General features: G+C 34.1%; 1 protein-coding gene across 1 annotated transcript in view; it reads left to right on the plus strand.

Moving 5' to 3' along the window:
- Nucleotides 1-4,275: 4,275 nt before the first annotated feature.
- Nucleotides 4,276-24,721, plus strand: part of LIPI (lipase I) — a 40,348-nt gene continuing 19,902 nt past the window's right edge. The window contains exons 1-6 of the mRNA XM_025995696.2: nt 4,276-4,632; nt 6,663-6,771; nt 7,612-7,713; nt 12,599-12,688; nt 14,158-14,325; nt 16,188-16,292. Of these exons, the coding sequence (XP_025851481.1) occupies nt 4,288-4,632; nt 6,663-6,771; nt 7,612-7,713; nt 12,599-12,688; nt 14,158-14,325; nt 16,188-16,292 (919 nt within the window). The 5' untranslated portion in view covers nt 4,276-4,287. The remainder of the gene's footprint in view (nt 4,633-6,662; nt 6,772-7,611; nt 7,714-12,598; nt 12,689-14,157; nt 14,326-16,187; nt 16,293-24,721) is intronic.

A 24,721-nucleotide genomic window follows, 5' to 3' on the forward strand; every position in this document is an offset into this window, starting at 1 on the left:
GAGTTCTAGTTAGTTTACCTACAGTGCAATATTAGTTTCAGGAGTGATTTCAGTGATTAATCACTTACATAACAAAACTCAGTGTTCATTTTTTTTAAAGACTTTATTTATTTATTAATGACACACACACACACACACACAGAGGAGCAGCAGAGGGAGAAGCAGGCTCCATGCAGGGAGCCCAACGTGGGACTTGATCCCAGGTCTCCAGGATCAGGCCCTGGGCTGAAGGCGGCGCTAAACCGCTGAGCCACCTGGGCTGCCCAGTGTTCCTTTTTTTTAAATGAAAGCTGAGATTCTTTTCTTTTCTTTTCTTTTCTTTTCTTTTCTTTTCTTTTCTTTTCTTTTCTTTTCTTTTTCTTCTTTTCTTTTCTTTTCTTTCTTTTCTTTTCTTTTCTTTTTTCTTCTTTCTTTCTTTCTTTCTTTCTTTCTTTCTTTCTTTCTTCTTCTTCTTTCTTCTTTCTTTTTTAATATTTTATTTATTTATTCATGAGAGAGAGAGAGAGTGAGAGAGAGGCAGAGACAGAGGCAGAAGGAGAAGCAGGCTCCATGCAGGGAGCCCGATGTGGGACTTGATCCCGGGTCTCCAGGATCAGGCCCTGGACTGAAGGTGGTGCTAAACTGCTGAGCCACACGGGCTGCCCTGATTCTTTGCTTTTAAATAGGCAATTTTTATACAGTTACATTAACTTTATATTTTTTCTCTGGTGTAATTGTATCATTTTGTTTCTTGTTTTCTACTTTCTATTTCTTTTTTCATTTTCTTATCTTTTGTATATATACACTGTTTGCTGTACAATATTCTTATTAAACATTTGAATAAGAATGCCTTTTGATATTGCATTTGTGTTAACTCAGTTTTATGATATATACACTTATATTGGTGTCTAACCTATTTCTATGCTCACTTTCCATCTTTTTATACTACCTGTGAGTGTCTGTGGGTCATGTCTTCAATAAATCTCGCATTTATTTAACAGTGATGATATCAGGAACTGTACTATGTCACTTATGAGTGGTGTACTTTAGGGAGGATATAAAGTCATTAGGCTACAAAGTTTTCCACTCATAGCTTTCATTCGTTACACTTTTATCTGTCTAATGTATTGTTTTGGAAGACAAATCTGAAGTCATCGTGACTTTATTCCTCTATTTGTAACATGGAAAAAAAATATTTGTAACATGGATTTTCTGCCTTGATGTTTTTAGGATATTTTCCTTTTTCCTCAAAACCCAAACTAGTTTCTTTTTTTATTTATTTTTATTTTTTTATTTTTTATTTTTTTTTTCCAAACTAGTTTCTAACAGGCTTCTTGGTGAGTTTGATTAACTGATTTTCTCTAGATTGTGATGAGTCTTTTCAGTTTGCACATCCTGTATGCAATTTTTTCCTTAATAATTGTAACTGCAACCATCTCCCTCTCCAATTCCTTCTCATCCCAGGGGAATAGTCATGATTTTTACCTTGACTCATCATTTCCAGTCCCATATCTATATTCTCTTCAAAATTGAAATTTTTCTTCCTTCATTTCTTGCTGTCAGGTGAGTGTTCCATGTTTTAACGTGTAATGTGAGTTTTTATTCTGCAATTGCATTTTTTCTTTTCTTGAATTGTAGTATCTCATTATTTCACTTTTCTGCCTCAATAATTTTTTTCTAAATGTTTTCTGCCTCAATAATTTTTTTCTAAATGTCCTCCTGTTTTTGAGACACGATTTTTCTTGTATTGTAATGAGAATGCTATTGAATTTTCTGCAATTACTTCTACAGCTGGCAATAGATAATAGATTTTTTAAAATATTTATTTATTTATTTATTTATTTATTTATTTATTTATTTATTTATTTATGATAGTCACAGAGAGAGAGAGAGAGAGGCAGAGACACAGGCAGAGGGAGCCTGATTTGGGATTCGATCCCACGCCTCCAGGATCACGCCCTGGGCCAAAGGCAGGCGCTAAACCGCTGCACCACCCAGGGATCCCTAGGTAATAGATATTTCTCTTGATTATTTCAGGTGATTTCTGTTCCTTACTTTATCACAGGGATCCTACTTTTTATTCCTCAATACTCATCTCAGAGCCAGATAAAATCCACCTTGGCTTGGTGTGGACCAGCAGTTTGGATATATTGATTGCATTTGGCCTTCTCAGAGTTTCAGCTGATGGAGACATTTCAGAGGATGGAAAGATGGATGTACACAATTCCCCACATAATTTGTATAGTGTAGTAAGCAGTGATATTGCACTGTGGTTTGGTTTATTTCTCTTCTCCACTTCCTCATTCTCTGGTACTTAGGACAAATGAAGTTTGTTTCAAAGTTTTCACTTGTCTAAGTATCTCTTACCTCTTAACCTGGAAATTAATTGTGCTTCTCCTTCACTGCTCTCCTCCTTTATCTTCTGAATAACTATGATAATATCACATATATACTTTCCAAACTAGAAGGTGGATTGTAATTTATGAACATTATTATGGGTTTATCAAATATACATTATATATCTGTAGTTGTAAATATATGTATATAATTTATATTTATTAAATGTATATATATGGTTTACCTAATCACATCATTGTTTCTGGGCATTTAAATTGCTTTTATTTCTCCAGTACTAAAATAATATATTTTAGTTTATTTTTACATGTTTAAATAACTATTTTCTTAGGATAAATTCTTAGATGTAGAATTATTGGCATGAAGTATATTAAAAATTTTGTGAATTTTTGATATCAATTGACAAATTGTTTCCCCAAATCTTTTAATAAGTTAAACTACCAGAAACAGTACAAGTACAAATATGCTTTTGTAAAAAAAATTGGGATTATATGCTTATTTTGAGAGAAATTACAATTCTGAGAATCTATGAAAAAGAAAATGAAAAAGCAGCCATTTTTTCATGCCTGGCTATGACTATTGCTATTGATTTGGCCTAGTTATTTCATTCTGTCCTACATCCTTCTAGGATACACAGATGGATAGACAGATAAGTAGGTAGGTCGGAAGGTAGGTAGAGGAAGGTAAATAAATAGGCAGACACATAGGATGCACACATCGATGAGAATACTATCTGGTATAGTTAAGGTATTTTAAGTTTTTGTGCAATTATCCATACCCTGTTATTAATGTCTTTACATTTAATAAAAATTGTTTATTTCGTTAATATAAATTCTAAAAAGAAAATAAGGATGAATACCTACTTTTAAGATTATATGTATACCATATAATTTTATTTATTTTTATTTTTTTATTTTTTTATTTTTTTTAAATTTTTATTTATTTATGATAGTCAGAGAGAGAGAGAGAGAGAGGCAGAGACACAGGCAGAGGGAGAAGCAGGCTCCATGCACCGGGAGCCCGATGTGGGATTTGATCCCGGGTCTCCAGGATCGCGCCCTGGGCCAAAGGCAGGCGCCAAACTGCTGCGCCACCCAGGGATCCCTACCATATAATTTTAATTTCAAAAGGATTTGTATCAATTTATGCTCTCAGCATCCATGTATATGAATATTTATTACATATACCCTTAGAAGTATTAAGATGATTTTTACTTTTTGTTTAATTTGATGAGAAAAAGTGATACCTTATTTTTTTGATTTGTACTTATTTGATCACTAGATATATTTTCTTGAATGATTATTATCCATATATAAATATTCTGCAGAATTTCTGTTAAAGCTCATTATTTACTTTTATTGTTGTGCATATATATTTGAGAGAGAGAGTACAAATAGTGGGGGTGGGGAGGGTTGGTGGAGAAGAAACAGAGGGAGAAGGAGAAGCAGACTCCCCACGGAGAAGGGAGCCTGATGTGGGGCCAGATCTCAGGACCCCGAGATCATGACCTGAGCCAAAGGCAGACACTTAATCAACTGAGACACCCAGGCGCCCCTTTACTAACAAAATTAATGATTTTAGTCACACCATTTCTCTTTTGTAGAGATAAAAAGTAATTCTTAATTTTAAACCATCACATTTCTTTCTATATTTTATTTTATTTTATTTTATTTTATTTTTTCTTTCTATATTTTATTTAAAAATTTTGGATGCTTCTTCAAAGGGTCTTTTTTTTTTAAACATAATCAATGCATTAAACATTGTAGTTGCTCCAGAGTATTATGTTGAAACACTAATGAAATAAAATCTTCCCTCTAAATTCAAATCTGTTATTTTTAATAGCAATAGGAATTGTATCAAATACTATTGCAGGAATCATCTTGACTGACTTTTTTTTTTTTTCTCATTTCAGAGAGTAAAAGACCATGCCTTCACTTCTCTCAGCTAAGTCTAATGGATTCCCTCAAAGATTTGTTTATTCCCCAAATGGAGATTGCTTTGATGCTATATACAAGGAACAACCTCAACTGTGCTGAGCCACTGTTTGAGCAGAATGGTTCACTTAATGTTAATTTCAGTACAAACAAGAAAACGGTCTGGCTTATTCATGGATATAGACCAACAGGTTCCACTCCCTCATGGGTTCAGAACTTCCTAAGGACTTTGTTGAATCGAGAGGATATGAATATAATTGTAGTAGACTGGAACCGGGGTGCTACAACTTTTCTTTACAGCAGAGCAGTTAAAAACACCAGAAGAGTTGCTTGGAGTCTGAGTGGGTACATTCGGAATCTTTTGGTAAGAATTTTATGCATTATATATACAATATTTTATGTAATACCACAAAGTGGTAATAAGATAAATACTTTTTTCCTATACATATTAAGGATTATTGCTTTGATATGCTTTCATTTACAGCCATCTTTTCCTGTGTGAATGGATAAATTCCATACCTAGATATGAACTGTCTTATTTTTAAAAAATGATCTTAAAGACTTGGTTATTATGTTTTGCCTTAAAATCTTTTAAGATTTTTATTTTTTTTTTTAACTCTACCTATACTGACTTGATATTAAGGTAGTGGACCAAGGGGATAAACTATATAATCGTTAGGTTCTTTAGGTATCTTTTCTAAGATATGGCTAATATATTTATAATTAATCAAATGTGAATTGGTAAAAGTGAGGGAAAAAGATCTTGAAAAGTAGCATACTTCTGCCAGCCTTGGAGACAGGTCTTTGTACCATTCAGATTTGTCTAGCATTTAGGTCCACTGTTGGGATGAGCCATAAATTTGGGCCAGTTTTAAGTCATCTGCGGTTTGAATGATCTATACTTACTACACCAACCCATATAGATATCAGTGTCTGTTCTAGAGAGAAACGTAGTCGTGATGAGCACTTGAGAGAAAGAAGGGTGATTTCTGATTTGGAACATTCTTGGGCTTGAAATCTGCTTTGAATTGTGTTGTGCTGAATTTCCAAAGTGCTCTTGAAATTAAGCAAGCTTAATAGATCCAAGAAGCAGTTACATATAATTGTCAAGAGTCAGACTGGAAGATAGACCAAATCTATCCCTTATACTCTGTATGACTTTGAATAATTGCTTAATCTCTCTGCCTCATTTGTTTATCTCTATACATTTGAGATAACCAAACTTTACAAGAATATTTTATAGAAGCATTAAATGAAATTAATTCTTTCAGTGTCTGGTATATGATAATCATTGAATGAAATCAAGATCAATATAATTTTTACCTCCTCAAATTTGGATGAAACCAAACCAGCTCTCTAGAGAGACAGTGGAGTTAATTGATTCACCTGGTCTTATAGTTTGTACATTGCATAATTGATTGTTGCTTACAGCAGTGGCCTTTTCTCTAATAAACATGTATTTCAAAGTGTGGGAAATATGAATGTTAAAGATAGAAATTTAGGAAAAGGCTTTATATGTAGGAAAAAGGAAGAAAAGCTCAATAACACTAAAGTTGAGAGTGATTCTCCCTCAAGTTTCTGGGCATTGCCCTGAGAAATTTGAAGAAAATTAATACCCTGTGTCTGGAAAGCCTGGGTTTAGTTACTCATTGACAGCAAATATCCTACATCTTTACAGGCCTCTAATTGGTGTTTAAAACTTATGCTTGGAGGAATAGATTCCATGATTCTCCAGCTTGTGATCTGGGAAGCTATGATCATACTTAAAATTCATAAGTTTCATTTTGTCATCTCTGAAATGATGGTGATTCACACTGTTTCAGTCTTCTTGGTGATTTTGACATAATCTGACCAGAAAAAACAAGTAGGTAGATTATTATATATTTTGGAGTTAAACAGGCCTGGACTTGAAGTCCATCTTTGTCGCTGACAGTAATAAGTAAATATGGTTTCAGGTAACTCATTATCAAACTATGTTATTCAACATTTAATAGATGCCAGGACTTGTTTTAGGCAATAGGATAAAAATAAATACCTCATTGGACTAATATGAATATTAAATATGAGATTTACAAAGCACTTATTCAAGGTAATACCTAATGGTGCTTTTACTGTTATTATGAAATTCTTTAACTAAATGTATTATTTGGCATATACTATTTTGGATAAAAGATAACAAAGGTTTTTAAAAATGTAATGGCATTACTAAAAATGTATAGAGAAAAATCGGATATCTTATGGAAAATGTTGAACAAAGATATAGTTTTTTTAAATTATAAAATCCCATTTTCTGTCTCCCAGAAATATATTAAATGAGAAAAAAATGAATTCTAGAATATTGATGCATTTGTGATTTCTAAAATGAAAATCATAACATTGTATTTTCACTTGCAGAAGTATGGAGCATCTCTTGATAATTTTCATTTCATAGGTATGAGCTTAGGGGCTCATATTAGTGGATTTGTTGGAAAGATATTTCAAGGTCAACTTGGAAGAATAACAGGTAAAACATTTTTGAGATGATTTTATCTTCCATTGAATAGATGTTCTCAAGTTGTTAAACTTTACCTCGTCCCCACCCCCATTTTTTTGACACATGCTAGTAGGTCATGAGCCTAGAATTTCTATTTAAATTTTCAAATGCACCAGCAATAATATCTATATTTCATGGAACTCTTAATGGATTTTCCTTTTCTTGTGTGTATATGGGGAACTTTTGTGAAAAATGAAGGATAAAATACTAATTTGTTTCATGCCACAGCCCAAATTGTATTTGGCACTTAAAAATCATTTTAGAAAAAAAATAAAAATCATTTTAGAACTATAGATAGATCTAGGATGAACTAGTAAAGCATGAGGATCAAGACAGGATCAAGATATTATTCATTTTACCTCTTCTCAGGTCTGTAGTAGATATTTGTTATTAACTATAAAAAAACTACAGGTTTATCCCTAAGTACTTCTTAAAAAAAAATACTAAAACAAAAAACAAAATAAAACAAAACCCTACAGTATTTTATTAATTAATTAATTAATTAATTAAATTTATAAATTTATTTTTTATTGGTGTTCAATTAACCCTACAGTATTTTGTTGAGGCATCCCTAGGTGTAGCTTAACACTAGATTGTTGATAAACTCTAAACATTGGTAAAAAGTATTGTTCAATTAATGAAGGTATTTGCTACTCATTCAATTTAATTTCTCTTAATATTAATTTTTTGCACAAGTTTAAGCTAAAACTATATTGATGTGCTTATAATATAATAATGCAAATATCTGATCTAATAACCATTGTTGTAGGAATTGACTAATCGACTGACAGTTTCTTTCTTGAATTTCAGGTCTTGATCCTGCTGGGCCAAAATTCTCTGGAAGACCATCTAATGTTAGATTAGATTACACTGATGCTAAATTTGTTGATGTCATCCATTCTGATACCAATGGTAACAATGTAGGATTTATTGTTTAATTATTTGGAAAGGAAAAGATGTAAGACATTGGGGAATAAGAGAACATAAAAGGAGAAAGAGTAGTGGGTAAAGTGATGATGAGTCTGTAATGATAAAATGATTATATTTCCCACAAGGGCTATTTCTTAGTTTGTGATATCCTCTGGAGTCAAATGGCACTTTTTGCCTGCAGCTTACCTCCTTCAGGTTTCAAGGGCTGTCATATCATCCTAAAAAATTGAAACTTGATAAAAAATACTTCATCTTGTTCATACTATTGACAATTTTGATCACAGTTTCTCCCATGCTTAATGTTTCTACTGTATTTAGCTTTACCATTCTCTCCACTCATGTTCTCCTTGTGATGTGTACCAACTAGAACAGAACACAGCATTTCAGATACAGATAGAGAATACTTTCCCTTAAAGGTAGGGAAATAGTTTCTGTATTGTTTTTAATTATCTTCCTAAAAATAATCTAACAGTCTAACAGGTTATTGATAGCTTGGGCCAGAGTGCTTTGGACAGACTCTTGTTTTTTTTTTTTTTTTGGATGATTTTATTTATTTATTTGAGAGAGAGTGTGAGTAGAGTGAAAGCAAGCATGAGCAGGGGAAGAGGGAGAAGTGCAGAGAGAGAGGGAGAAGCAGGCTCCCCAACTTAAGGCTTGACTGGGGCTCTATCCTAGGACCCTGGAATCATGACCTAAACAGGAGGCAGATGCTTAACCCAATAAGCCACCCAAGTGCCCCAGGACAGATACTTTCAAGAAAAGTTGTCTCTGAGCCCCTTCCTCATTTGAAATTGATGATATTAATATTTGTTGAGCACTTCCTATACCTTGGGCAGTGTTTTAGATGCTTTATGTGAATTAATTATGAAATTCTCCCAAGTCCTCATGAGATAAGTAAATATCCTCTTTTTATTGATGGGGAAGCTAGGGACAATGGTCACAAGGTCAGGAAGTGGCAGAGCCAGAATTCAAAATTGTATGATTCCAGAGTCTGTGCTTCATGTGTTTGTTGCTCTGATCAGCTGATAATTTACATGTGTTGTGGTTGCGGGCACAGAGAGGATATGGCACTACCATGGAGAAAGGAGGAAGTGATGCCAAGACTGTTCTGATTTCCCTATTTCCTCAGATTTCTTTTCTCTTTAGTCCAAGTAATTTATTTGCTCCCATAGTCCTCTGAGTTTACCATGTGGTGATCCCTACCAATGCCTTTGTGAGAGCTATAAATGCCATAAATCCCACAGAGGACAATTTTTCAACCTTTATGTCTGTGTGCCTGGAGGCTGAGCCTATTGTTCTGCTCCTTCTTTGGAATCAAACTTCACCTATGTATCACGGGTAGTTAGTGCCTAAAGGTTCATAGTTCTAATGTGATAACTCAGCCTGTCAAGACTTTGTTGCTTTATCCCTTTCTATCAGGTTAGCATTCCCACACACAGTACACCTACTGCCCAGTTGCACTGTGATTCTTTGTCTGAGCTCTTCCTTCTGAAACCTCTCTCAACTTCAGTTCTGCCTATGGCCTTTGAATTAGCTCTTCATACTTTTTATTGTTCTTGTTTGCATTTTTGGCTTTTCCTAATAAACTGTTTTTATTGTTTTTTCACTATCAACATCTTTTGACAACCTAGACTATCAGATCTAACTTACCACTATAGGCCACATGGTTGGCACCTTTGAATGATCTTTTCATGACCATCAACAAATGAGAGACACAGAATATTGATACTGCATGTCCCTTCTCTCAAGGAATTTCTGAATGAGATACTTGGGGTTAGCATATATTTGGCAGACTGTCTTTTCCTTAAATACTAATCCATGAGTGCGTAGGTTTTTTTTTTTTTTTTTTTTTTTACCATATTTGATTGTATATTTTAAAAAAGCTATATGGCCTTTCAAAATTGTGAATTGGATGATTTGGACTAACATTTTTGCTGGGCTAACAGGGAAAAATTACAGTCCAACATCCAGAAGCTAGAAAAATTCCAGAAAAATAAACTGGTAATTTGGAGTCACTTTTCTTATGGCAAGTTTCCTGATACATTGAATATGGGAAGTATTTCTGAAACCCTTTACATTGGGCTTGTAAATCATTGCATTTTTACCTTCTTTCCATGAAATGAAGGAATACAGAATGCTTAAACTTTATATATCACCCTCCAAATTAATATATTCTTAGGGAGAAAAAAATAGAATAAGGAGAGAAAGCATAATGAATATTAATTAAAAAAAGGGCACCTGGGTGGCTCATTCAGTTCAGCATTTATCTTTGGCTCAGGTCATGATCTCAGATTCCTGGGATGGAGCCAGAGCCCAGTGTCTGGCTCCCTGCTCAGTGGGGAGCCTACTTCTCCCTCTCCCTCCACCCTTCCCCCACTTGTGCTCTCTCTCTCTCTCAAATAAATAAAATCTTAAAAAATTAAAATAAAAAATATCATTTTACAGATACTACAGGTATTAAATCGATCATATTATGATATAATGAATATTATGAAAATAAATATGAAAATATGTGATCTTATTGTATATAAAATAGAAAAATTTTATGAAGAAGCAAAAAGCATTTACCAAACTGACAGATTAAGAAAGAAAATTTGAATAGTTCTATAATTATTAATGAAATACAAACTGTAATTTAAAGACTTCCAAGAAAGTAAATCTTAGGCAGATTTTTCTGCCAAATAATTAAGGGAGAAATAAGACCATTTTCACACAAATGGTTTCAGAGAATAATAAAATGTAGGAAACTGTTTATAACCTTTTTTAAAAGCCATCCTAAAAATGTCAAAACTTGAGATAGACATTATAGAAAAGAAAATTTGTGGACATTATTATAACCATGGATGCAAAAATTCTACATAAAATGTCACATTAGTAAACCAATTCTGCAACATAGAAAAATGGATAATGATTCACACCCAATTTAGATTATTATAAAAAAGCAAGTAAAATAAAAGCATATGCAAAAGTATACATGAAAAACGAGTCAATTTATATATAGTTCCCAAATGGGCAAAAATAAACTATAATGTTTTGGGAGGCATCCTTGGAAGGTAAAGAATAGCAAAAAAATTATTTTGTTATAAGATGTTATTTTTAATGGAAAAGGGAAGCTGGTGATTAGGTAAGAGCATACTAAGAGTTTCTAGGTGCTATTTCTTGACATAGACATGATAGCTAAGTGGCTAAATTTTAAAAGCCGTATCTACTCTCCTTACCCTCCTTGAAACCAAGGGAATGAATGACCTAAACAGACCAAAATGCCCGGCCCCTCCATCTGGTAAAGGGGAAAAGACATGCCTGAATAAAGGGCTGCTTGTAAGTTAATATAAATGTCTTTTGCTTCTCCCCAGTTCTTGAGGAGCCTTCTTGGCTTGATTCTACCTTAGTGGCAAATTGGAGAAAATGATGTTTCCAACCTGGAACCCCTAGTCTTGGAACTCCATGTTGAGTTCAGACATAAGGAAACTGTAAAGATTTCCAAAATTTAAAAAAAAAAAAAAAAATATATATATATATATATATATATTGGTCATATTTAGGAGAATGCAAGCAGGTGATGGTATGTAAAGAGAGATTGGCTAGCATATCCTCACCACTGTCACAATCAATCAGTCTTGTGCTTCCCTGGATTCTAAGGAGTTCCACTGAAGTCATTTGAATTGTTCTTTGCCTTTCCTTACACGCTGAATCCCCTCCCCCATTATTCACACAGGCCCAGTGTTCTCATGCTCTGCCAACACCTCACTAGCAGTTATCTTGTCCTGTTCCATACTAACACTGAATCCTGTGGCTGCATATTAATCCTTACTGTCAGACCTGTCTTTAGTCTTTATCTTTGTTATGTAAATCTATTGCTGGTCACTTTCAAGAGTTTATTCTGTTGTAGAAAATGTCTTGTGCCCTAAGCCAAAGCATTGCAACTTTACGTGGGAGCAAAATTTTTATATCTAATCACATTCCTGAGTATTCTGAGCTTGCTACCTACCCTCTTTCATCCCCATGACTTCCCTGGGTTATAGCCCCCATATTGGTAATAATGGTCCCATTATTACCACTGGGGTTCTGAGGATCCACAGATACACAGAAGCCCTTAAGTCATAGCTACACATTTATGTTACTCTGGCTGAATTTGTTCCAGCTGATGCAGCATATTTAGGTATTTCCAGTTAGTGAAATCTAGTACTAAGTCTTTGGCTGTATCCAGAGTGTGAGCAAATCATCACACTGGCCTAAAAGATCACAAATGACTTGGCTTCATTTCCCCCAGTGCTTCCTCTTGCATGTTATACTCCAGGTAACTGGGCTTCTTTGAATCCTTTAGGTATGCTCAATTTTCTGCTTGGCTCACTGTTTCACTCACATCCTTCACATCATTGTGTGACTACATCCTCAATGGACAATTGTCTAACCAAACTACTTAAAAGTGCAACCTACCACCCCCACTAGGCACTTACTGTCCTCTTACTTGGTGTTTTCACTGTGGTACTTATTATTATCTGACATACTATATTTTCACTTGTGTATTATGTCTTCTTCCCAGTAAGATATAGTTTCCACCATCAAAAGGAGTTTTGCTCTGTTTTTCTTTTTTATTTATATATTTGTAGCACAAAGGACTGTGATGGACCCATAGTAAATTGATGACTGGTAAATATGTTAAATTGATGACATATAATTTTCATGAGGAATTAATTTGAGACATTAATACCAGAAAAATGCATCTTTGTAAAAATAGAATTTATTTTATTTTCAATTCAAATTTTAAGAGTCACTTTCAATGGAATTTATAGGATATTTTATTTTGTAAAAGTGCTGTTGACTCAATTATATTCAGTTTGTGATTCTTGAGTGTTTTTCTTCATAGGTTTAGGCATTAAAGAACCCTTGGGACATATAGATTTTTATCCAAATGGAGGAAAAAAGCAACCTGGCTGTCCTAAATCCATTTTTTCAGGTATACCAATAGTATTTTTGAATGAATTATGAATTTCAAATGATGAAAGGAAAAGAATTTACTTTACTTTTTTCCTTTTTAACTTGTGGGCAAGATTTTGATCATCCTTGCTCGTGAGTCAGGAGAGTTATTGGTAAAAAATGGCTTAATTGGATTTTTCTCAGTTCATAAAGTTTACCAGTACATATCCCATTTTGTCATGGTGAGACCTATTACATTAGTTTCAATAGTGTCATTTCATCATTTTTTAAATAAGATTTTATTTATTCATTTGGGGACACCTGGGTGGCTCAGTGGTTGAGTGTCTGTCTGCCTTTGGCTCAGGGAGTGATCCCTGAGTTCCAGGATGGAGTCCCACATCGGGCTCCCTGCGAGGAGCCTGCTTCTCCCTCTGTCTGTGTCTCTGCCTCTCTCTCTCTGTCTCTCATGAATAAATAAAATCTTAAAAAAATTTTTAAAAATAAAATTAAAAAAAATAAAAAATAAAATTTTATGTATTTATTTGATAGAGAGAAAGAGCAAAGGCACACACAGGTATTCTCAGGAGCATGGGGGGGTGCGGGGGCCGAGGGAGAAGCAGACTCTCTGCTGAGAAGGGAGCCCAACTCTGGCTCAATCCCAGGACCCTGGGATCATGACCTGAGGTGAAGGCAGACACTTAAGAGACTGAGCCACCCAAGCACCCCTTTATTTATTTTATTATTATTATTATTTTTTTTGTGCACCTTTATTTCAGCATTTTAAACATTAGGAGAAGGTCTAAGTCAGTGAAGAAGCACATACGGCCAAAGTAGCATGTAACATGAGTTTGGTCTCAGGATTTAATCTTTACCATAACTATAATATTATACAAGCACAGATTCATAATCTCTTGTACTTGATTGTTACAAAATAGCCAAGCAGCTGCTCCAGGTGTGGATTTGGCTCACTTCAGAGTCATGGGAAGCAGTGTTTTGAGGTCTACAGTGACACCTAGTTAAGTAACACACCACTAAAGACCACAGCAGCTAGAGAAGTTTGGTCAAAGATTATAAGGATGTGAGAAGATTGGGAAAGAAAAGGACACAATAAAAGTTTTATTGTTTCCTGGTTTCATAGTCCTCCCTGACAGTGAGTAGAAATGTTGGGGATGTGAGGTTAGAAGGGAAAACATAGTTATTAAGTATGGTAGCACTGTGTGTGTAGAGGTGGTCAAATGATTGAAATTAAACATTTTTTCCTGTGGTAGTTATTACTTCAGAAATTTTTAAAAATAAATGTCATGTAAATGCATATTACATTTAAATTTTCAATGGTACTACTCATTTAGTTCCTTGAGATAAAATTGTGTATTATAGTCAACACTTTAATATCCACAAGTATGTAGTATTGAATAGAACTTAATTTTTCTCTAATTTATTTAAACTTGGTTTAATAAATCTACAGTTTAATACATCTACAGTTCTTTTGCTTGATTTTTAACACTTAAGGAATTGAATTTATTAAATGCAACCACCAGAGAGCAGTTCACTTGTTCATGGCATCTTTGGAAACAAACTGCAATTTTATTTCATTTCCTTGTTCTTCATATGAAGATTTCAAAGCTGGTTTATGTGTAAACTGTGAGAAGTTCAAGGAAAAATCATGTCCTAGGCTAGGTAAGTGAGATTGTTATAATTATTATAAGTTTTTGTGGAAAATGAATAAATAATTATTAGTATTTTGCTGGAAAACTTTCATATTTTCTTGTGAACATGTTAGCATTTTATGGACAAATTACCTGTGGAACAACCAGAGAAAATAATTTATTTCCTATGTAGTACTTTTGAGGTTTTTAGTGAAAAGAGTTTAATCAACTGCTCAATGGAATTTAACCAACTATGCTCAATGTAGCATGCAAATTTGGTGGTCTTATGATGATCCTTGTTCTTGTTTTGTAAAGAGGTCTCACTATCTATCATCCATCTATATTTCTACTTTTCCACCAAAGAAAGAGACTATGCATTTTTTTTTAAGACTTGTACATTCTTAGTGGTACTGAAGGTTTTAATTTTTATGGAAAGTCTTAGGAGCAAGTGGAGAGGTGTAAACCATAGTCAGCTTTTCATTTGCTATTAGCAAGTAGACATGAATCATACATGGTTCACACCTTCCAAACTCATAAAGCTTGGCAAAAGCAGCTAAGTATTTCAACTTTCGATAACTACAGCCTGCCTGTGAGAAATTATAGAGAGGAAAAAAAAAAAAAGAATCCACATAAAAATAGAACAGTAGAGCTGGAAAGAATCTTAGAGGCCGTTTTTTTGCTTTGGATTTTCTAAAGAGATTACCAGATCCCAAGCATGTCATCCCAGCACTAACATCTTATGAGTGCCATGATCAGGATCTGCTAGAAATGTTTCCAAAGCCAAAGGGGCTCAATGAAATGGGAAGCAATTACAATGGTTGAATTAAACAGCTTTCTGCAGTTTTCTTCAGCAGGAGGTTTATACTAACATGCATAGAGAATTGCTAGGAGAGGAGGGCAAAATGCAGATTTTGCCAGACTTAATTTCTCATAGACCCCTTCTTGTCCAGAAGACGTCTTGTGGGATTCTTTTTCTTCAGATCTTATGTTAGGAATTGCTTTTCTGGGCTCATTGCTTTTCTGTATAATTGAGAAAATTGTGACCCAGTGTGAATAGAAGGATTAGTGTTCTTCCTACTATATTCAAATTTCAAATTTGGAGGTAGTAATGTAAGAACAGACAAATACATAAAGTAGGAAACATTTTAAATATATGTGTATGTGCTAGTATTTCAAATATGCTGATAATGTATGTATCTGGAATATATATATATATTACATATATAATATGTAATGTATATAGATGCTATCTTTATGACACATTTATAATGTATGCACATGCACATGCTATCTGTATGCATGTGTATATGTAGGAGAATTGGGAGCTATGCTCATGGAACTAAATTTTGTATTTGTTTTATCTAATCATTTTATTCTACTGAATTTACTAAAAGGAGATGCAAGTACAATTCTGGGGATGTCTGCATGGCTCCGGTTGAGCGGTTGAGCATCTGCCTTTGGCTCAGGGCGTGATCCCTGAGTTCCAGGATGGAATATCACATTGGGCTCCCCGCAGGGAGCCTGCTTCACCTTCTGCCTGTGTCTCTGCCTCTGTGTATCTCTCATGAATAAATAAATAAATCTTAAAAAAAAGTAAAATTTTGAGTTTATGATATAATAGTAAAAATTGCTACAAATGGATTGTAGCCATATGGAGTATGCTCAGCTCTGATAAGATTTCTAGGGAGTGGATTTGTTTATGAATCTTGAATTTGATTTATTATGTAATTAAAATGAATGGAATATAAAATTATTTGACAGATGGTTTTTAAGTTACAGAAATCATAAATTATTATTATTGTAATACATTATTTAGTTCATTTAGTGGTTTGAAAGCTTTGTGTGCTATTTGATGGAAATCTAGTTTCTAATGTTTTCTTTCTCAAATCTTAGGTTATCAAGCTGAGCTATGGAAAGATGTTTTAAAAGAAAGAAAAGAAAAACAATTTCTCAAGACCACTGTGTTTTTGGATACTAGTGGCACAAGTCCATTCTGTAGTAAGTTAACATTTTCAACAAATGAACAAATGATTAGTTTTATATACTAATTTGTATTTTCTCCAAAATGTTCTTCCTACCTCATCCAATTCCATCACATAATTTCAAGGAACTCTGAAATTTGTTAGGGTCAAATTCAAAGGACTTGATTTTTTAGCTTGTTTAATTGTTCATCTCTTGAAAGACATTAGGGATGTTTTTAGTTTTTGGCTATTATAAATAAAGCTATGAATATTTATATACAAGTTTTTATGTGAATTTAAGTTTTTATTTCTCCTTTTTAAAGGCATAGGAATGCAATTGCTGGGTCATAAGCTAATTAATTAGCCTTATAAGAAATTGATGAAGTGTTTTTCAGTATCCTGTACCATTTTGCAATCTCCCCAGCAAAGTATGAGTGATCCGATTTCTCGGATTTCTTACTAGCAGTTGGTATTGTCATCATTAAAAAAAAAAAAAATCATTCTAATAGGTGGATAGTGATACCTTATTGTGGTTTTAATCTTTGTTGCCCTGTTGGCTTATAACAATGAATCTCTTTTCTGTACATCTTCTTTGGTGAAATGTGTTCATGTCTTTTGCCCATGTTTCAACTGAATTTTAAGTGTGGAGTTTTGAGGGTTTTTTTTTTTCATATATTTTTATAGTAGTCCTTATTGGATATTTGGTTTGCAAATATTTTCTCCCAGTCTGTAACATAACTACTTTTTCATCTTTTTACAAGGGCTTTTGCAAGGGCAAAAGTGTTTACTTTTGATGAGATCTAATGTATCATTTTCTTTACACAGAACATGTTTTTGGTGTCTGAGAACTCTTTGCTGAGTCCTAGGTCTTGAAGATTTCTCCTAATTTTTTTTTTCCTAAAAATTCTATAGTTTTATGTGATACATTTAAGTCTGTATTTCATTAGTGGTTTAGTTTTTGTATAGTATGTAGGGTTTAGGTTGAGGTTCTTTTTTTTTTTTTTTTTTGCCTATAAACATTCATTTGCTCCAACATCATTTGTTGAAAGACTATCTTTGCTTTATTGAAATGCTTTTGTAGCTTTATCACAAATCAGTTAAGCATATTTGTTTAAGCATATTTCTATTGGGTCTAGATTCCATTCTCTTTCCTGTTTCATTGATTTATCTGCTTATCCCTTTTCCAATTGACACATTATTAATTACTATGGCTAATACTATAGACTTATCAGATAGAATGATTATTTCTTCTTCATTCTTCTTTGTCATGTATATTTAGATATTCTAGAATATTTGCCTTTCAATAAAAATTTAAAATAAGGTTGTCTATGTCTACAAAACTTTGGCTGTGTAGGAATTGCATTAAACCTATAGATCAATTTTGGGGGAACTGACATCTTTACCATGTTGAGTCTTCTGATTCATAAACATGTCTCTACATTTACTTTGATTCTTTGATTTATTTCATCAGTATTTTGTAATGTTCAGCGTATAGGCCCTGTGTATCTTTTGTTACATGTATATCTAAGTATTTTTTTAAATTTTTGAGTGATGATAAATGATATTTTAAAAATTTCATATCCCCATGTCTATTGTTAGTATGTAGAAATAGGATTGAATATTTTGTAGTGAGCTTTTTTCTTGGGGCCTTGCTGAATTCACTTATTATTTCTTGGATTTAAAAAATAGATTTCTTAAGAGTTTCCTATGTAACAATCATATCATCTACAAATAAAGAGAAACTTCTTCCTTTCTAATCTGTACACCATTTATTTCTTTTTCTTATTTCAGTGTCTAGAATTTCTAATACTATGTTAAATAAGTATGATGAAGACAGATATCTTGCCTTATTCCCAATCTTAGAAGAAAGCATTGTTTGTTACCTGTAGGTTTTTTAACCATGGGTTATTTACAAGCATGTTGTTTAATTCCATGTATTTAGAGATTTTCTTCTTGTCCTTCTATTATTGATTTATATTGTTGATTATATTATTTAGAGTCATTATGTTTAGAAAACAAATTATGTATAATTTCAATTCTTTTAAATTTGTTGACTAAAAAAAAAAAAAAAAACCAGTCCAGGATATAGTTGATTTGGGTGCATATTTCATAGGCACTTGAAATAAATGTGTATTCTGCTTTTGTTGGGTGGAGTGTTCAATATATGTCAATAAGATTCTGTTGGTCTCCAACACCATCAACTCATTACAATATCAATTCAAAGTAAAAAATCTCATCTAATATCATCAGATAAAAAGTTCCAAATCATATCATTGAATTCCAAATCTAAATCACATTTGGGTAAGTCTCTAGGTAGAATCCATCCATAGGCACAAATACTTCCATTTGTGGGTCTATGAAACTCAAGAATCAAGTTGTCTGTTCCAAAAATACGTTGGTGAGACAGACATAGGATACTAGTCATAGACATTCCTGTTCAAAGGGGGAAAAAAAATAGAAAAGGAAATGGAGTCGATGGTCTGAAGTAGTTTAAAAAAAAATTCCTTTTTTTTTTTTTTAAGATTTTATTTATTTATTCATGAGAGACAGAGAGAGAGGCAGAGACATAGGCAGAGGGAGAAGCAGGCTCCCTGCGGGGAACCCGATGAGGGACCTGATCCAGGACTTGATCCGGGACTCCAGGATCACACCCTGAACCAAAAGCAGACGCTCAACCGCTGAGCCACCCACGCATCCCTGAAGCAGCTTTATAGTCCAATAGGGCAAATTCCATTTGGAATCAAGAGTTGGAAAAAATTCCCTGTGGCTTATTCCCCCTGAATTCTGCTCCATGGGTTCACAGCTCTGTGTTCTAGCAACTTAGAGTCATCTTTCTTTCTTTCTTTCTTTCTTTCTTTCTTTCTTTCTTTCTTTTTCTTTCTTTCTTCTTTCTTTCTTTCTTTCTTTCTTTCTTCTTTCTTTCTTTTTCTTCTTTTTTATTATTTTGTATAAATGGTAACTTATGTTTACAGATGAATAGTTCTAATAGCCTGTTTCTTGCTGGAAAAATTCTGAGGGCCCCACAACATTCTTTCGTTTTGTACTTTGTCTCCTTCAGTCCAAGCTGACAGCCTTTATGCTACTACAACATTGTCAAAAACCTTGTAGATGTCCATCTATGTCAGAGATTCATTCCATTAGACAAGAGGAACTTCCAAATATCTTTTGTAGATAATCCTATCTCTATTTTGGGCTTCTACTGAGATGGCGGAGGGAATCTAATAACCACATACTTAATCTTTCCTAAGAGCCTTTAGTGTTACTGAATACTCTGACTTTTTTACCTTTCTAAGGCAGAAGATTGTCTAGTCACACTCCTAGATTTTTCTCTGGGGCATGATTTCCTGATAGTGAATCTCTTAGTTTTAGTATCTTTTGCAAACTTGATAGGATAAGGATTTTTTAAGTCATTAGGTCCGGATTTGTTTTTAACACTTTCATCTCAGTTTACATTTTTCCTCTCACATTTCACCATAAAAACCACTAAGAAACAAGGCCATATTTTGAAGCCCTATTAGCATGAAAATCCCCTCAGCTAAATGTCCAATTTCTTTATTTACAACTTTTGCTTTCCATATAATTTCAGGACATAATTCTGTGAAGCTTTCTGTGACTATATAGCAAGTATTCTTTTTCTACCAGTTTTCAATAACACGTCCTTTCATTCTGAGGCCTCATCAGCAAGTTGTTAACCATCTACATTTCCACTAACAATATGTTCAAGGTAATTATTCACACCAAAATACGTATTCATTTTCTGTCATGACCACAACAAATTACCACATGGTTAGTGGCTTAAAAAAGCTAAAATCTATTATCTTTACAGTTCTGGTCAGAGGACTGACACAAGTGTCACTGAAAAAATTGAGGTGTCAGCAGGCCTGTATTTCTGGAGGCTCCAGGGGAGAATCTGTTTCCTTGACGCTGAACTTCTAGAGGCTGTCTACGTTCCTTGGCCTGCGGCCTCTTCTTCCTCAGTGGTGGGTTGTGTCTTCACTCACTCTCACTGCATCCTTTCAATCCTTTTGCATCACATCTCTTTTTCTGATTCTCTTCTTTTTCTTCTGCTTTGTAATTACAACCCTTTTAACTGCATTGCTCCCACTTGGATAAATCAGATAATCTTCCTATTTTAAGGGCAGGTGATTAGCAATTTTAATTCCATTTTGCTTTGCCATTGAAGCTTACATATTTACAGGTTCCAGAGATTAGGACATGGACATATTTGAGGAGGCCTACCATAATTACAATAAGCACATATGATTTTTCATAGTCTACTGTTATCAACATTTTATGTGAAGTGTGAGACTTTGATTTGCATTTAGGTTTCTTTACATTCCCCACTTTAAAGTATCATTGTCTTGAGTAGCAGATTGCATGATAATTTTTGTCTCAATCATCAAATATATAAAATTCATGAGGAAAAGGATAATCTATTGTATGTTTATAAATGTCTTCCCTTGCTATTTACCCTCTGTTTTTGATGCTTTGAGATGATTTCAATTCCTTTCTGTTTGAAGAAATTCCTTCTTACAATATTTAAGGAATTGAGTCTGCTAATAAAACTGTAGAGGTTCCTTAAAGAGTTAAAAATAGAACTACCCTATGACCCGGCAATTGCACTGCTGAAGATTTACCCTAAAGATACAGATGCGGTGAAACGGCAGGACACCTGCACCCCAATGTTTATAGCAGCAATGTCCACAATTAGCCAAACTGTGGAGGGAGCCTTGGTGTCCATCGAAAGATGAATGGATATAGAAGATGTGGCCTATATACACAATGGGATATTACTTAGCCATTAGAAACGACAAATACCCACCATTTGCTTCAATATGGATGGAACTGGAGGGTATTATGCTGAGTGAAGTAAGTCAATCAGAGAAGGATAAACATTATATGATCTCATTCATTTGGGGAATATAAAAAATAGTAAAAGGGAATAAAGGGGAAAGAAGAGAAAATGAGTGGGAAATATCAGAGAGGGTGACAGAGCATGAGGGACTCCTAACTCTGGGAAATGAACAAGGGGTAGAGGAAAGGGAGGTGGGTGGGGGTATGGGGTGACTGGGTGACAGGCACTGAGGGGGGCACTTGACAGGATGAGCACTAGGTGTTATGCTTTATGTTGGCAAATCGAACTCCAATAAAAACATATACAAAAAAAAAAAGAAATAAATTATTTAAGTTTTTCTTTGCCTTAGAGTGCCTTTATTTCTTCTTTATTCTCAAAGGATAGTATTACTGGATATAAGGCTTAGAGTTGAGCTCTTTCTTTTGGCCTTTGAAAAATGTGCCACACAGTGTGTGAAAAATCCTGGCCTCCATGGTTTCAGATAAAAAAAATCCATTGTGACTCAAATTTGTGTAATGCATCATTTGTTTTGGGCTGCTTTCATTTTTTTTTTCTTTTTTGAAGTTTAATTATGATGATTTGGTGAGGATTTGTTTGGGTTTATCCTGTTTCAGGTTCACTCAGCTTCTTGAATGTGCATATTGGTTTTCTTTATCAAATTTAGAAAGTCCTTGACCATCATTTCTTTGAATATTCTTTAATACCAATTTATTTTCTTTCTTCCTGACATGATAACATACATATGACATCTTTTGCTATGGTCGCATAAGTGTCTGAGGCCCTGTTCATATTTTCCCTCTCGCTCTTTTTTTTCTCCATTGTTGAGTTTGAGTGGCCAATTGATCTGTCTTCAAATTCACTGATTTCTATCCTCTATCATTCACTCTACCATCAGGTACATGCAGTGAGTTTTATATATATATTACTGTAGTTTTCATTTATGTAATTTCTACCCTGTTTTCTTTTATAGCTTCTATTTCTTTGCTCAGATCTTTCTATTCATTTTTTCAAGAGGCTCTAACTGGTTTTTTGAAATCCTTGTCAGATAATCCCAGCATCTGATTTATCTCAGTGTTGGCATCAATTCATTGTCCTTTCTCACCAAAGTTGTGGTTTTCTTTGTTCTTGGTATAATGGCCAATTTTCTTTCTTTCTTTCTTTCTTTCTTTCTTTCTTTCTTTCTTTCTTTCTTTCCTTTCTTTCTTTCTTTCTTTCTTTCTTTCTTTCTTTCTTTCTTTCTTTCTTCTTTCTTTTTAAAAGATTTTATTTATTTATTCATGAGAGAGAGAGAGAGACAGAGGGAAAGAGACACGGGCAGAGGGAGAAGCAGGCTCCATGCAGGGAGCCCGATGTGGGACTCGAACCTGAGTCTCCAGGATCACGCCCTGGGCTGAAGGTAGCACTAAACTGCTAAGCCACCTGGGCTGCCCTAATGGGCAATTTTCAATCATATCCTGTTCATTTTATGTATTATGTTGGAAGTTGAGTCCTAATGTAAATCTTTTTTATTTTAAGCAGGTAGCCACATTGTTTAGATTTTAACTTTATGTATTCTGAGGCTCTGCTTTCTTAGATGTATAATGGTTCAGGACTTTTATATTTTCCTGGTAACTTGCTTCTTTTTGCTTTATGCAAAAATTTGCATTTTGCCTCCCAATTTTATCTGATTCTATCATATTCTATCACAACAGTTTGTATCTCATACAGCCTTTGAAACCTGTCTTCTTTTCTGTCTTAAATATTATGTTCTGTAATATTTCATTTCACTTGTTACTTAACAATCAGTATTTATTATGAATGTTACCATTATAACAAATGTTCACTATATTTACCAATTTTAGTTTTCTACCTTTTATCTTGTCCTCTTTCCCTTGTCCAACTTTTGCCTTCTGGGTTTAACTCCTAACTTACTGAAATATATCCTTAATGACTTGTTACTAGTGGTCTCTCTCAGTTTGTTTATTCCTTGAAAATGTCCTTATCTTTTCCTTACTCTGGAATGCAAATTTAATTCAAGATAGAATTCTAGACTGAGAGTATTTTCACTCAGCACTTTGAAGACATAAATTTTCTTTGCAGATAAATTTATTTTTTCATTTATTGTTGGCGTAATTATTGCCTGCAGATAATCTATAGTTTTCTTCTGGTTGGATTAGTTAATTAATTAATCTACTTATTCATGATTTATTGTTATCATTTTCTAGTCTCAAGGGTCACTTTAAGCCTCTTAAAGAAAAATATTTGTGCTATTTCAAAATGAAGACTCATGTATTCTTTTAATATAGAAAACTCTCAGTAGTCAGCTCTTCAAAATTCCCTCTTTGGAGCACCTGGGTGGTTGAACTTGTTAAGTGTCTACCTTTGGGTCAGGTCATTATTCCATATCCTGGGATTGAGCCCTGCCTCAGACTCCCTGCTTAGTGGGGAACCTGTTTCTTCCTCTCCCTCTGCAGCTCCCCTGGCTTGTGCTCCCCTCCACTCTCTCCTTCCTTGTTGAATAAATAAAATCTTTAAAAAAGTTTAAAAAAAGCACAAAATTCTCTCTTCAGAGCAAGTTGGATTTTGTTTCTTTCAGAATTTATGTAGCATAATCTTGGAGCATTTTTAATGTAATTTGGAGGGGTAAGGAGGATCTTTACCAAGTGATGAGTGCTAATTTAAATTTCATGTTATCAGGGTGTCTGGGTGCCTCAGTCGGTTAAGCATGGGACTGTTGATTTCCACTCAGGTCATGATCTCAAGCTTTGTGTCCAGCTCCATGCTCAGAGCAGAGCCTGTTCCTCTCTCTCTCAAATAAATAAATAAATAAATAAATAAATAAATAAATAAATAAAATCTTAAAAAGAAATTTCCATGTTACCTGGAGTTTTATTTAGTCTTGGAACATTTTTCCCCCATCTAAGACTCATAGCCAACCAGTAAGAAGAATTTCCCAGGTCTCCCTTTGAATGACAAAGCAGAAAATTAAGGTCTCCAGCTCTGTGCAGAGACTTTCATTTCCACTCTGTCACTCAGCATCATGTCTCCTGTGTGTGGAAGTTAACACTTCCATAGAGCCTCAGTCTCCCCACATTCACTTCTCAATTCCTGCAGCGATTTCAGAGCTTCAGTCCTTCTTAAGCTTTACCTTTACTTTCTCTTCATTTCTGTCTCCTGATATTTTCCCTACCTTTATCTGAGCTTGGTTGTGTATTTAATTTATGGATCGCACACTCATTATTTCCATGTACAATAAGAGGTGGGCTTATTCTGTAACATCTCAATATGTCATGCTTCCAGAAGTCATTGGAGAGTCTGAAGGTCTGCTTTTGGGGGTGAGGTGTAACAAAGTATTTTGTCTGAAGCTGAGCAGCCACTGTATTTATTTATTTATTTTAAAAGATAAAAAAAATAAAAGATTTTATTTATTTATTCATGAGAGACACACACAGAGAGAGAGGCAGAGACAGGCAGAGGGAGAAGAAGCAGGCTCCATGCAAGGAGCCCGATGTGGGACTCCAACCAGAGAATCTGGGATCACACCCTGAGCCAAAGGCAGGAGCTCAACTGCTGAGCCACTCAGGTGTCCCTGAGAAGTCACTTTATTTTATTTTAATTTTATTTTTTTGAGA

This window comes from Vulpes vulpes, chromosome 15 (assembly GCF_048418805.1).
Source record: "Vulpes vulpes isolate BD-2025 chromosome 15, VulVul3, whole genome shotgun sequence".
NCBI classification, from domain to species: Eukaryota; Metazoa; Chordata; class Mammalia; order Carnivora; family Canidae; genus Vulpes; species Vulpes vulpes.